This window comes from Medicago sativa, chromosome 7 (assembly GCF_051527215.1).
Source record: "Medicago sativa cultivar Bolivia chromosome 7, Bolivia_mono, whole genome shotgun sequence".
Taxonomy (NCBI): Eukaryota; Viridiplantae; Streptophyta; class Magnoliopsida; order Fabales; family Fabaceae; genus Medicago; species Medicago sativa.
The window spans coordinates 74049757-74065758 of record NC_140755.1 but is presented as its reverse complement, the minus strand read 5'-3'; the positions used below and the strand labels follow the sequence as shown (position 1 = coordinate 74065758).

At 33.6% G+C, this 16002-nt stretch overlaps 2 protein-coding genes across 2 annotated transcripts; one reads left to right on the top strand and one right to left on the bottom strand.

Moving 5' to 3' along the window:
• Positions 1-74: 74 nt before the first annotated feature.
• On the top strand, positions 75-3046 carry LOC146908372 (B3 domain-containing transcription repressor VAL2-like). The gene is made up of 8 exons (XM_085726866.1): positions 75-525; positions 796-892; positions 993-1167; positions 1322-1395; positions 1636-1881; positions 2213-2253; positions 2613-2696; positions 2788-3046. The coding sequence occupies exons 1-8, from the start codon at positions 188-190 to the stop codon at positions 2813-2815; spliced, it is 1083 nt and encodes a 360-aa protein (XP_085582992.1). The 5' UTR covers positions 75-187; the 3' UTR covers positions 2816-3046.
• A 909-nt stretch (positions 3047-3955) lies between these two features.
• Positions 3956-8211, bottom strand: ATSIK (Protein kinase superfamily protein). The gene is made up of 5 exons (XM_085723338.1): positions 8001-8211; positions 6081-6754; positions 5305-5562; positions 4956-5075; positions 3956-4784 (listed from the first exon to the last, which is right to left on the bottom strand). Exons 2-5 carry the CDS (start codon positions 6711-6713, stop codon positions 4155-4157), a joined length of 1641 nt encoding a protein of 546 aa, XP_085579464.1. The 5' UTR covers positions 6714-6754; positions 8001-8211; the 3' UTR covers positions 3956-4154.
• Positions 8212-16002: the final 7791 nt, after the last annotated feature.

The window sequence follows — 16002 nt, the reverse complement described above, 5'->3', positions numbered from 1 at the left end:
ATTAAATCTGTTACTTGCATTGTTCTTGAATTTCAAGTGCAAGGAATTGACAATGATTATTTCACAGTTTTCAAGTACTGAAAAGGCGAAGAATTCACTTTCCCCTTCCATCCAAGAACTTGGAAGAACTTTGACATCACAAAGTCATTAGGGTTCCAATGTATCATCTAAGCCAACCAAGTCTGATATGAAAGTGAGAGATATATATGAATCATTAGCTAGGACAAATTTGAGTATGACCTTTAATACTCCTTTTGGAAATTCAAATTCCTTTGGTGGTGGTGAAAAGCAACAACAAACTGAAAATTCAATTCCAAATCTCTCAGAGGGAGAGCCTAAGTCTCAGAATCTTTTGCACAAGCTTCCCAAGTCAACTCTTGCTATTGAGTCAGAGAAAAATGTGTGCATGGCATCTCCAATTCATCATGTCGCAAGGAAATCGCCTGTAAGACGACAAAGGAAACACATATCTGCACGTAATTTGCCTAAGATTACCGATCAAGAATTACAACAATTATCTGGAGAGTATCCATTACTTTACTAAACTTTTCATTATAGGTCAAATGTTTTATGCTAGGAAGAATCGATTTAACATGAATATAGTAGTACTTGATATTGTTATACCGTTCAATTTACTGTTGTATAATTCATGTCTATAAGTGAAATAATGTCTATAAATTTGTGTAATTCGATTACTCCTCATTTTATTTTATATTGAATGATAAACTTATTGTTTGTATGATTAGTACTCTTGGAAAAAAAATATTGTGAACCATAACCAATGATGTGTTAAAGCTTAAATTCCGCCATTGTGCCACTATTCGAGAAGACATTAACTGCTAGTGATGTTGGTCGACTTGGTCGCATGGTTCTTCCAAAATCATGTGTTGAAGTAAGTTTACAAACTAAGCAGCTAAATTTTTCTCTTGACCAATATTTGATGATAAATCTTTGTGTAATTTGTTAGAACTGAAAGTGGATGAATTTTGCAGACATATTTTCCACCTATTTCGGAACCAGGGGGTATTTATTTACAAATCGAAGACGTGAAAGGGAAGAAATTGGTGTTTAAATTTAGATTTTGGCCAAATAATAGCAGCAGGATATATGTTTTAGAAGGAGTACATGCTTGGATTCAGTCTATGCAATTGCAAGTTGGAGATTTTGGTATATTTTACTATCCACTCATAGTTCAATAGCAATTGATTTTACTATATGCCAATGTTACTTTTTTCATATACATTATTATTTCACTGTCATGTAGGCTCAAACTATGGATAGAAATATACATAATATCTTCCTTTTACAAAAAAAATTGCAGTAACATTTAACCGGATGGACCCGGGGGAGAAACTGATAATAGGGTTTCGAAGGGCATCGGCTTCTTCTATACAGGTAACATGCACTAAATTGATACTAGCAAATATCTTGTGTAAGATTGCAAAAATGTGGAAAAACAAATAGCACACAAAACAGAAGTGTGAATTCTGCTGTGTTATTAGAGGAAGAATTTTCTTAGAATGAATACATTAAGTAATATATTGATCATGAATATCATATGTCTAAGTTGTTCTATGGCTCAATTTGAACTGAAACTTCCTATTTTTGTATTTATGTAAATTTCTTTCCCACCAGGTGAATAACATTGCTATGTCTAAAGGCATGAAAAGAAAGAGAATGTGTTTGCCACAAGAGCTAGTAGTTCCTAAGAAGAAAAGAACATGTGACATTGTGTCAAAAAGTAAGAGCTTGCTTATTGATAACAAAGAAGCATTGATGCTGGAACTTACTTGGGAAGAAGCTCAAGATTTTCTTCATCCACCTCCAACAGTTAATTCAAACATTGTGGTGATTGAGGATCATGTCTTTGAAGAATATGAAGTGAGTAAACTTTTATGATTACTAAGATGTACTGATTTTTATGAAATTCTTTATTTGGTGACCATATTATATCTTTGAGGACTAATTCATCAAAATAAACTTTAGAGGAATAATATGGTGACATTTCAATTTTAAGGACTAATTTAGTGACAAAAATCAATGAATGTTTAATGTGACAATGCTCTAATCATTGGAGGACCACATTGAATGTTTGCTCAAAATCTATGGAGGAACATATTGAGCCATATTGAGTGCTTCAATTTTATTTTACAATTTTTTAAAGATGTTTTATCGGTGTTGATGAAAATTGACTATACTAAAATTGTTGCAGGAACCTCCTATCATTGCAAAGAAGGGTATATTCATAAATGGGTAAGATAAACATGTGTGTCAGTGTTTCTGCTTGTCAATGTAGTTCAAATATTCACCTAGTCCTTACAAAATTATGAACTTTTGAGTGTAGTCCCTATAAAAAATTTTATCGTTTTTAAGTCCTCGACATATTTAAAATAACAAGGTACCTATAGTTCCTACTGTGAGACAGCACCCTGATCTTATAAAAGGTGTTTTCTAAAAACACACTTTTATAATTTTCATCTGTTATAAGACATTTTAAAAACTTTTAACTTTGTTCTAACTTCCATGTCAAGCTAAACTACTAATAGAGCAACCAAAATATATTTTCTTTATGACTAATTGAATATTTCATTTGCATTGTGATTGAACAACAGGATGAACGAGCAATGGATACAGTGTGATAAGTGCTCAGAATGGAGAAAGTTGGGATCTGTGGAGAATTTATGGGGTCAAAGAAGGTAAACTTAAAAGACTTTATATTTATGTTGCAATGCAAATGTTAACAAATCTTGTTTTCAAGGTCTTTAAGCTTTTCAATGCTGTCATCAGGTGTTCATGTTCTGCTCCCATGAATTGAAGACAGTGATATCAAAGAGCTGGTTTTTGATAGAAGACAGTGATATCAATTGATCCGTGTAGCTCAACCACATCCATTGGGAGAAGACTTTCATTGTAGTTGCAATATATAAATAGTTTAGGTTTGCTTAGGGATAATGGTGGATTATTTATGGTTCTCAAATAGGTTTTATATTCAAACTTGTACACTTATTTGGGAAACATATAGATCTTATGGTAAGTATTTAAAGACTTTATGCTGTCGTGTTTTACTAAAACAATACATTATGGTTTCACTTGAAAGTACTAACCTTTTCTTGTTGCATAAGAAACCAAAATTTTGCTGCAAAGCTTTCAAGTGAAAGTTCTGTCATTTCTTGTAATATTTGAAGATGCTGCTGCACTATATTTTTGCACAAAAATTGAAATAAAGGAACTAAGGAAAAAAGAAGAAAAGGAAAAGGAACACAAGGAATAACCGGATAAGATGGATTCAAGAATTCAAGCACGCGTGTAACAACAACAATCAAGTATTATCTTGCTAAGCGAGATCTCTCTGAATAGTTTTCTAGCTATTCATATGCGTCTCTTTTTGAAGGAATGTGCATCTCTAGTGAAACCTATATGTATTTTTTCTAGCCATTCATCCGTCTTTGTAGTAAAACCGTATGTAACGAATGAAAAAGTTTAGGTCTCAACTCTCAACCATTTGGTCGAGGTTTAATCTTTAGTATTCAGGATATGTCAATCTTTTAAATGAATATCATTTTTAATTTGGGGAAGTAGTATTCGCCATTGCATGCAAAAGATACTTAGCTTACCCTAAGAAAAAGTAGGAACCGGAATTGGGATGAAAGGTAAAGATGGATGAAGATGGATCACTCGTTGATGCATAAGATGATGTGCACAATGCACTGCTTTATCAATTTTGGTCTAAGTATGGAAACTATGTCATTTTGAGCAGGTTTATCTTGTCCTAAAATTCAACACTTATATTGTAGTTTTTTTTTTTTTTTTTCCTTTTTCAAAAGTTTGTTGTATCTGTTATTTACTACAGAACTTTGGTTTGGTCCCACCTTGTTGTAATCGATCATTAATCTTGGCAAAGCAACTTTATTTTATCCCATATATTTTCTTTCTGGCTCAGGAGAAAGGATAAAAATGCTAAAAACTATATAAATTTTTCATATAAGTAGGGTATAATTGAACCCAGTCACCAACCTTTTCCACTATCTACAAAAGAACATCACCTCAGCATCATACTGAGGGATTAAAGGTGGAAGAACCACATATTTATCTCCTATAAATTTGTGTTGAACCACACAAAAAAATAAATAAAAAATGAACATTTATATAGACATTCAAAATCCTTCAACACTGGCCCTCCTAGAGGCTGAGGATGATGACTTACGGCTTTCTTGCCTATCAAGCTCTACCAATGAGAGAGTAGAAGAACAAGCTCGAGGCGGAAGGACGGGCACCCCGGACCATCTTGGAGGCGAAATTGGTATTGGGGCTACCGATGGCCGGGATGGAGAGTAACTCAACCTTGGCGCAGGGCAGATGATACCATTAAGACTTGGCGATCTCAACATTTCCTTTCCAGATAATGGTGCTGGTTCTTGTAGTGGAAACCTACAAGAGTACTTCAAATCCTGTATCGTTTTGAGATGCTCAACGACAGTTCTCATGGTGGGTCTATCTGATGGCTCCTTTTGAAGGCATCTTTGTGCAATGTCGGCTATTGTTCTTGCTGCTTTAGAAGGAAAGCGGCCTTTAAGTTGAGGGTCCATGATCAGCGATAAACGATAATCATCAGCTAGGAAAGGCTTGCTCCATTTGACTAAATTCCTCTCTTCCTTAGGGTGACGGCTATCAAGATTCTTTCTTCCTGTAAGTAACTCCAAAAGAAAAATTCCAAAGCTCCACACATTGCTTTTGGGGGTCAGCATTCCTTTCTCCAGTGTCTCCATTGATAAGTTTCCAACAGCCTGAACAAAAATAAATTCCTTAATATAATCATGTTTGAGAGCAAGAATTATGGAACAGATATTCATGATAAATATAAAGATGATAAGGTAGAGAACATTAGCTAAATATATAATAGACACTGTATGGATATCTGAGTTTCCGAAAAAACATTTGTAAATCAAAGTACTTACAGATGAGCTGCTGGAAATCTCTTCCTCGGGAATATGACCAACACAACCATATCCGGAAAGCTTAGCACTGAAATCTTTGTCAATCTGTATGTTGGCTGTTGAGAACTCATTATACATTGCCTGCAACAAAGACAAAATGCACATATTATTGTTAAATAGGTCAGTGGAAACCAAAAACTAATCAAAACATCACTGAAATCATACAGTCCATAACATAAAAACAGAATAAATCAGGTCCATTAGCACTCCCTTGGTGAGATTTAAACAGCACATGTGAACATATAAAGCTGACACGACAACACGAAGTTTATTCAGTTCAATATATCCATTATGATTTCTTACTAATTACCTGAAAAGGCCCTTCTTCATGCAAGAAAGTAAGACCATGGGCAGCGCACATTGCAATTTTCATTCTTGTATTCCAATCAATTGATGGTCCATCAGATCTACCATACAAAAGGCGGTCCAAGCTTCCATGGTATAGCCTCTCATAGACCAACATTTTGTGTTCTGATCCATCACGTGCGTGAAACCCTAGCAATTTACAGAGGTTTGGATGTTGCAAAGTTGCGAGAGTATTAACCTCGTTTATGAATTCCTTCAAACCCTGTAAAAAGATGGATACTTTTAGACCACTTCAGAAAGTTCTCATGTCAATTAGAATTTTTCAATGTCATAAAAAAGATAAATTTTACAACACTAACAATAACTGGTGATTGTGTCCCTTTCAATCAGCAGGCATGCAATACATAACAGTCAATTTGCAAGGATTTGACAACAATAGCATATTAATCAAAGTGAACAATGCTTAAACACCGCGTATATAGCAAGTTGAAGGGCACAAAGTGAAAAACCTAAAAGCAATCTTATTCCTCTGTTGCATTTATCAGTGAATTCAACCAAACACAACATTAAGGTTAAGGTTAACACATAACACATAACACATCTCATGCACCGCAAAATACATATATGAGAATTTGAAGTCTAGCCATTCTAAGATAATAATGCAGGCTTTATTTCTCTATATTTGATAATTTCACACTATTTAGAGTACCAATTAGCAATTAGCATGCATGAAGATACCAAGATTATGAAATTAAAATAATACAGTACTGAGAAAAGAACCTGAGATGATGGGTGAAGACGTGTGACAGTGGCTTCAAACTTCTTTGAATTTGAAGGATCGTCACCAAAGTAAGCTTTATATATGGTGGACGAAAGACATTCTGACATGCATCGATCAGAAGAGAAATTGTGGCAAGCAGCAGCAACTTCCTCATACGGAAAGTTCCGAAGTGAACCGGTAGGAGGAAGCGGCAAAGGTCCAGAAGCATGTAGAGGACCACTAGCTGTCCCCAACTTAAAGCTGCCAATAGCTTTCAGTGAACTACCTCCCTGAGGAGAAGGAAGTGGTAAAGGTTGTGGACTAGAAGAACGCAGCTCCTTCATTGATCCTCCTCCTCGGTGTTTTAACTCTTCTTGTTCCTCGTACTCAATTGAGGCCAAAGCATCTTGGTCTGCTACATCAAGAGTCGATGGAGCAGATAATGCCCGTATTCTATTGTTAGTTACTTTATTCACAGATTGAATAGGTTTCACTCTGGTCCTGAAACTAGGAGGTGCAGACTGTAGTGAGCGAGTGTGAGTTTGAGGTTCAGGAAGTACTGAAGGTGCATGCTCGTTATGGCTTATGCGTTTTACATAGGCAAAAGAATCAGACTTCTTCTTCTTGCTCTTCAATACAGTGAAACACCCCATCCTTTGTACAGAACTAGGTTATTTTCGAGAATTGTTTATCTCTGCAAAAAAGTTAACAAGATAAAATGAGCATAAATTAATATTAATCAATATAAGATAGGAACTTCAAGAGTAATGCATAAATGAAAAGCAAGAAAACAAGAGAAAATGATAAAGCATCTATTCGTCATATTTTTATCCTAAATTTAGCCCGACCATGATTATCGAACTGTGAATTGGCTATTTTATCGAACTCTAATTTATGCTAACAGTCCTTAGATCCAAAGTGAGTAAGTGACTGTCCATCACAGATCTGCAGTGCTTTTCATCTCTCATAAACTCAACTACCCATACCGACAAATGCCAAATCATCCTACCACCACCAACGAATTATCGTAAATGGAACATTAATGTGACCGCATGTCCCAAATCCTTGGTACTTATCAGCTTGTATCTGGGCAGCATTTAACTTAACAATGCCGCTATCAAGTGATTCTAGCGATACAGAATTGAGATTCCTATGGTTCCAGCACTAATCCTGCTATTTGGCATGTGATTCTAGCGACAAAATGAAACTCAATGTGATCTGTATTCTGGAGTGAGGACTCGCAGCAGCGAAACACGTGAACCGAATTGTGATCCATGTGATTCCAATTATCAAGTGTCTAACTACTAATATATGTGCATCAATATTTCATCATTAATCTTCATCCAAAATTGAATGTGAAGTGTTACAACTAAGGAATAATTTGTTAAGCCTCATGAACCATATTTCCAACTTGTTATCCAATTATATCACATCACATTCCAAAAATATGGTCAAATAAAATAACTTTATTTCTCCAATCTCACTCCAAAATTTTCTACAACAAATAATTTTTTAACAAAAAAAGCAAGTAAGCCAAATGCTTCTCTGCAAATGAATGTAATAAATCAAGTGCAAAATCCATAATAGCTCCACATACACAACCTTTCCCTAAGTTCAACTACATGAAAAACCAATTCAGATCCATAAAAATTAAAATTTTAACACAAACCCAAATTTTCAATTTAGTTTCACTATATCAACATAACAAAAAAAATGAATTTTTCAAAGCTGAAAATTTCATCCAAACAAATAATTTTCCAGAGAAAAACAAAATAAAAATGAACCAAACTGCCAAACAAGTCCACAGATTGAAAAGGAGAAAAAAAAAAAGAAAAAAAAACATCACAGAAAGAAAGAAAAACTCAAAATTCCAATTTCAAAGCAAATTTGCAGCTGAAAACACTGAACTTTCACAAAAATCAGAGGAAAATTGGACGAACCTGGTGAAGAAATGGGAGCTCATGCAACACAGAAATTGCTAAAAATGAAACTTTTTGTGATTTGAATTCAACCCCTTATGAGTCAAAGAAAGCAAATTGAAAAAAAGCAATGAAGTGGATGAAGATTTTAGAGAGAGAAAATGAAGAATGAAGAATATAGAGATTTAAGAGAGAGAAAGAGGAACACAATGAGCAGTGGTCAAACCTAAACAATACCAAAATTTATTGAATTCATTAAAATAATGTTTTGTTTCATTAAACACCAAACACAAGATCTGCTTTTTTATGTTTGATTTTGTGTTTTTCCAATTTTGCCCCTTTTCTTTGCTTTTCTGATTTGGCTTCTATTTTTGGAGTTTGAAATTCAAAGTGACTTTGAATGCCCTTGTTTTTGGTATGAATCACAAACAAATGGATGCATTTTGTACTTTATGTTTGTTTGAACTTTGACCAAATTAGTTTTCTTTATGAATGAAATCTTTCTTTGACCACCGTCAATTCTTTAAGATTTGTTGTTACGTTATGGTTTGATTTTATGTTGGATTTGAATTGAATGGTTATGTCTTGTGGAAAATTTACGTACTTTACATGACATCTCTCTCAATAAAAAAAACAATGATTTCAATTATAATTTTTTTAAATAAAAATAAAACGATATTTATTCATTCAAATTGATAGAGTAAATCATATACAATAACATGTTTAACATCGCTAAAAACATAAAATGAATCGTAAACAAACTCATAACAATTAATATCAAAGTCAATAGCATATACCAACAAAATGCCTACAAATAATATGATGAAATCTAAGTCACCGAAATACCATGTTTTCGGATATGCAATGTTCACGCCTAAATCATTGATTGAATTTGTAATTGACTAAAATCGATATTTTAAAAGGAACCAAACGAATAACGCAACAAAACGCGAAATCAAACAACGCCGCATAAGACGACAAAAACACAATGTCGCACTCAAACAAATAAATCACGAAAAAAACACAAAAAGAAAAAACATTATATATGTGAAAACCACTTAGTTAGATTAAAAAAATAGAAGGAAAAAAACTACAGACTAGTGATTCTAAGTCAAAAATGACCTAAAATCACTCTCCTCGATGAATGAATGGAATGATAAAGAAAACTCAGAGATGGTGGAGTTTCTTTTAATTATATATGTTTTTTTGTTAGTTTTAATTATATATGTTATTTAGTACTTATTTAAGCAAAATATTGTTTTGGGTTTAAAAAATCTATTTCTCATCAAACTTATATCTTCCAAATAATGTTCAAATTTTATCTAATGGTCTCTTTTTATTTGTAAGGATTTATTTATATTTACATGTTATAATAATACAATCAACTAATTAGGCTGAAAATTGTATTATGAAAATATTTTTAAAATGGAATAGCTAATGCACACACAAATCCTAATTAATAAATCCAACTGGCAAAACAAAACTTGGAGTTACCAAAACTATTTTGTCGCAAGATATAAGAAATTGAAAACATGCAAATCATGAGAATGTAAAAGCTTACATATGTTCATTTTGTAAAAGAGATGTTGACGACTTTCCTTAAATTTTTAGACAAGACATGAAAATTGAAGTATATGATTTGATTTTGACATGAAACATAATGCGAACTTGCATTAAGGAATAAACTCCTTTGGGTGAGAACTACCTACATGTGCCACTTGACTTGTTTTTGTATATTCTCATTCTTTTGTTTCTTCATTTATCAAAAATCTTTCTCAACGTGCATTAATATTTTCTTTTCTCTTCAATTATTTATCCACATACGGTTCAATTGTTTATCTTGATAAACAACAACACGTATAAAATAAAGAAGGAAAATGCTAACAAATATCTAACGATGAAATTTTGTCTTGAGAATGTATAGGCTAGTTGTTTATACACGATTCCTTTAAGCTTTTCATTTGCTCTGATAAATACCAGTAGTTTAAACTTTTCCAATTCAAAATTCCTACTCACTCAGTATATATACATAATGCAGCACCTCGTGAGATCAATTAATCATTGAGAGTTTGTGTTTAACTCCTCAAAATTAAACACATGTTCTAAATAGCCTTAATTATATAGACATGCAGAGTTGAGAACATAATAAAAAAAATTTAAGAAGAAAAAATATATTATTAAAATAAAGGAAGAACATCTCAAAGCACAAAAAATATTAAAAAGATGTCCAAAAACAACAAGAATGTTTTTAGAGGACATAACCCCTTGAGATCATCAAATACAACAAGGAAGCCAAAGAACTCCTAAAAGGATAAGAGCCTCAAACACCAAAATAACCACTAAAAGCCCCCATTCGAACAAGTTGCCTAAAAATGCTTGGGAATCGAAATAAAAGAGATTTCTTAAGATCTCGCTCCAATCCATTAACAAGCTACCGGAAAACCGTAGACAAAGCAAGGAGCATCAACTACTACTCCTAAGCCAAACGGAAAAGGATTTTGAGATGCAACCAAGAAGACTTAACATGCGATCTCTTAACACACAACAAAAAATCACCTACTTCTCAATTTTTTAAAAATGATTTTACCACCAAGATTTGAAAATCCTTACTCACTTATGCACAAAAGCGCCTAAAAACAACTCAAAGAGATTCAATATACTTCTGTGAACACTGCAACTTGCTACCTTTATCTCCACTTTTGATGGTAAACAAATTCTAGCGCTTGCCAAGCTTGCACTAACTGGAACCTTAACATTAAAAAAGAAAATCAGCAAGAAACTGCTGCTACCAATTAAGTGAACAGCAATGCCTCCTATTCTGCCAAGACAAAGAGAAGCATCTTTTCTATAAAAAAAAAATTGCTCTAACAATTAGCTGTCTTCTCATGCCATTATCTGCACTCAAAATGAGTGTAAGCATGTGTTTGAGAACATAATAAATTGAGTAAGCATGTGTTTGGGAACTAAATCACGGTAACTTTTCACAATAACGTAGAAGTTACTATTTAGAGCTTTTTGAAATTGGCAAAACACATTAAATAACGGTGCTTTACCCCTATGTAATATAGGTTATTTTCGGTTTTATACCCTGTAAAATATTTTTTTTGATTTACCCCTGTAAAATATTTTTGTTTTGATTTACCCCCCTAATAGGTCATTCAAAAACCAATTTTTTATTTTTTTCTTCATAAATTCTAGTTTTTGAATGACTAACGCCCTATTTCTATTAAAGCGATAAAACACGCGAATATAACAAATATTCAAGAAATAGACGCTACGTCTAACACAAAATCCAAATTTCAAACATACATGCATATATATAACTCTCAACAGTCGCAGCGGATACAAACATATATCTCCAAATCAATACATATGTCATGATCAAATAACGTCAACATAAAAATTCTCCAAATCTCAACAAAGAGTACACCTCAACATAAAATAATCCAACATAATAACAAAACTAAAGGACACCGACTCAACCTAATCAGAGCCCTAAAACTACGACGCCAAAATGATAACGGAGGCTAGCTCCCGATATCCAAGTACAGCATCAAGCAACTCACCAAGCGACTAAACATGCACAACGTCTACCCATCCATACAGACAGGTATGCGGTCGAAACCACTGGGGGTAAGCATTACATCAAACATAATCCACATATGCAGACATAGCATTCACGGATTCATACATATCACATATACATAACCATCCCTCCTAGAACACTAGCATCACATGATTATTATCCCTCATCACTTACATTTCAAGCTATCACATTATTAACATGGCATAGCAAGTATATCCAATCTCTAAACAAATCATCGACATAAGTTCATCAATTATCAATCAATGAAAGGGTTACTCACCTTATTCTTCACTTAGCATACTTAACTCAACAAGTACAATTCATCATTTCAAAGTTATAAGCAAGCAATCATCATTATCAAAGAAATCACCACATCTTATGTATATACATATACAATTCTCACCTCATCATTATTATCAAATTAATTATCATCAAATAACTTCACCAAGTGTATAAGCACAAACAAGTAAGATATGCAATTGGAGCATAATTCAATTATTCACAACCATCAACAAAGTCCACCAATGTACATATACACCTATCCGCATATAAAGCACAACATTCAACCAATTTCACTAATGCACAAATTCACCAAGTTACATATTCAATTATGACACAACTCATCAACTAATCAAATGCATGCAATGTTCTAGACTCTTCTAGATGCATGCGGTACCGAATCACCTCAAGGTCGTCACCCATGATGCAACAAAAACATCATAATCACCTCAATTGGATATAAAATCCGCCACCATCAGTCATGAATGCATGAACATATGACTCGACTACAAATGCATATGTTCACACAAACAATTCACCACATCATCACCATCATTTTTCATACATGCATTCACCAACAATATCACCATCAATATTAGCATGTATGAATTCACCACCAACAATCAACATTTAACATGTTCAACAAACAACATAACATAAACATGTTCATCACCATTCAATTAGTATATATGCATCGACAACAATTCACCACCACTTGACATATATACAATCACCAACAACATCCACAATTCAATCAACATATAGTTGTCACATATACACATCATCAATCATCTCCACATAAATCAACATATAGTTGCCACATTTCCACATAATTCCTTACAATCCAAATAAAGGAACAAATACAACATATGATCACAAACATCATATTCATCACTCAACAACCATTCATACATCATCTCATAATCATATTAATCTATTCATAAAGGGTTTATAAGCAATTGGCTCTCAAAAATCATTTTCTACCAAGTTCATCTCCAAAAATCACAACATTGAAAATAATTGAGACATCTAACCAAAACCAAGTAAACAAGTTCCAACGCCTCAACTAAGCATACCTCTAGGCCACATATGAGTGTTGTAGCGGATATCTTGGTGTTTCACCGGCCAAATACGACGAATTCCTAAAAATCACAAAGTTCGTCTCCCTTTATCACCTTTCACAAAAATTTCCATTTTCAATTCAAAACAAGTTAGATTCACCACATCATAGTTTAAATACCATTAAACACCTTAATTGAACTCATAAAACTCAAGTTTTAAAGATTGGAAACAATCCATAAGGTTTGGGTCGACTTAGAAATAGTTATGCAGATTTTTCGTAAAATTTCCCTAAGACCTCCTTGGAGTATTTTCATCATAACTCAAAAACCAAAAATCATTTTCAAGTCAAACCAAAGCCATTGGAAAGCTAACAAAATTATCTACAACTTTCATGTTTACACTGAAAGCCAATTCAAAACAAAAACGAGGGAAAAAGACGCAAGAATGCGAAACAGCGAATGCTGTCACTGGGCAATTTCGCTGATAGCGAAATTTTCGCTATTAGCGAAAAAGTTCCAGATAGTTTCGCTATTAGCGAGTTTCTTAGCGAAATTTCCCTGTAGTTACGGGTTTGGCACCATTTTTCACCCCAAAAACCCAATTTTTGATCTCCCAAATGCCCAAACTCGTCCCAAAGTTTGTTTACAGGTATATGTACCCAAAAGGGCTTTCAAAAACACAATCAAACATGAAATCAAACACCATTCCAACACAATTTAGCAAATTAAACCATGTTTTACTAAACCTTCAACAACCCTTCAATTCTCATCATAATTTACCAACACATGATACCCAAAGTATCAATTCATCAACAACAAATCTAACAACCACAACAACAACATCTAATCATAATTTCATCCTCAAATCTAACAACCACAACATTGTTCATCATCAAATTCACCCAAAACCCATCATGTTCATATATACCCATTTTGACATACAAATTCAACAACAACAACACAATTAACATTCAATTCATGCACATAATCATGTCATCAAAATTAAGCACGAATTTCTACAACAAAAACCCAATTAACTACTTTAACAAAGAATTAGGGATAAACTACAACTATTGATTATGCTTGAATTATAACCCCCTTACCTTAATTCTTCACAATCAACACTAGGACTTCACTTTAGCTCCAATCCTTGAAGCTTGACCTCCCTCTAGCTCTCTCTCTCTAGCTTCCTCTTCTTGAAACCCTTTTCTCTTCTCTTGCTCTTTCTCTCTCTACCTCTTCTCTCTAATGAAAATGAAAATGTTGGTAAAACCCTATTTCCTCTACCAACTAGAGTTTATATAGGCTTTACTAATTGGGCTTAACTCACAATGCCTTAATTTAATGGGTCTAACCCATTTCTACTTTAACTTACTACTCACTTAACGGTAAAATGTAATACTAACGGTCAACTACCGGTAATAAAATAATTTACCACACTCTCTAGTAACTTAGTAAAATAACCACTCTCACTAACCACTAAAAATAATCCTCATCAAAATTACAAAATTACCCCTACTCACCAAAATGACTAAAATACACTTCTAACACCGAATTCTACGGTCCCCAACCAAAAATACACACAGAGGCAAATAATCACATATGCGCACATATAACACACATAAATAAATAATAAAATAAATCTAACGAAAAATCGAGTTGTTACACCTATTAGGGGGTAAATCAAAACAAAAATATTTTACAAAGGGTAAATAAAAATAAAAAAATTTACAGGGTGTAAAACCAGAAATGACCTATATTACAGGGGTGTAAAGCACTATTAACCCTGAAACCAAACATACGCCAAATTAATTAATTTTGTTTCAATTGTTTTTTATTTTTGACAAATGTTGTTTTTGTTGTTAAAAGTTGACTCATTTGCAAATCGATCGTGGATTCAGTTTTTGTTGTCAATGTGAGAACCTCTTTAATTGATGATTTGTTAGTACTTTTGAAAGAAAATAATTAAACTTGAGGTTGGTGAGTTTCTTTTTAAAGAAAGTAAATAAATAAATAGAGTAAAAATATAATAATAATAATAATAATAATAATAATAATAATAATAATAATAATAATAATAATAATAATAATAATAATAATAATAATAATAATAATCCTGTTCTCTCTAGGTTGGGAGGAGGGAGGTGTTGCGTGGCAGTGGAGGAGGTGTCTGTGGGCGTGGGAGGATGAGTTGCTAGCGGAGTGTAGGTCTTTATTATCTAATGTCCTTTTGCAGCCTACTGTTTCAGATATTTGGCAGTGGCATCCTGACATTGCAGGAGGTTACTCGGTGCGTTCAGGCTATGAAATCCTTACTTCTGTAGATTATCATGTGCTGGATGATGCCGCGAAGCTCATTTGGCATCCTCAAGTGCCGCTGAAGGTGTCTATTTTAGCGTGGCGCTTGCTTCGGAACAGGTTACCTACCAAAGATAATTTACATGCGTGTGGTATTATTGCTGAGGCAGACAGGCACTGTGTGGCGGGGTGTGGTCAGGTAGAAACCGCGAACCATCTGTTTTTGCACTGTGATACCTTTGTTTCTATTTGGCAGCAGGTCCGTTTTTGGTTGGGATTTTCAGCCTTTCAGGGGTCGATAATCAAAGTCCCGCAGATCATTTTCTTCAATTTACTTACTGTTTAGGTGGTCTGTAAACTAGGCGTTCTTTCCTACAACTTATATGGCTTATATGTGTCTGGATTATCTGGAAAGAACACAACAATAGATTCTTTAACAATATTGTTACACCTATACAGGATTTGGTGGACAAGGTTAAGTTCCACTCCTATTGGTGGTTGCGCGCTAATGATGCCGCATTAGTGTATGGTTGTCAGCAGTGGCGGTCGAACCCATTACTCTGTCTGGGTATCGGCTAATGCCTGCTTTTGTTCTTCAATTACTTGACAGACATTTTGTATTTTAAGTGTCCTCCTTGGCACACCTTGTGCTAAAGAGGCGCTTTGGTTATTGTGAATATATTCCACTTTGGCTTCTTAAAAAAATAAAATAAATAATAATAATAATAATAATAATAATAATAATAATAATAATAATAATAATAATAATAATAATATGAATTAGAGATTCTTACTATTC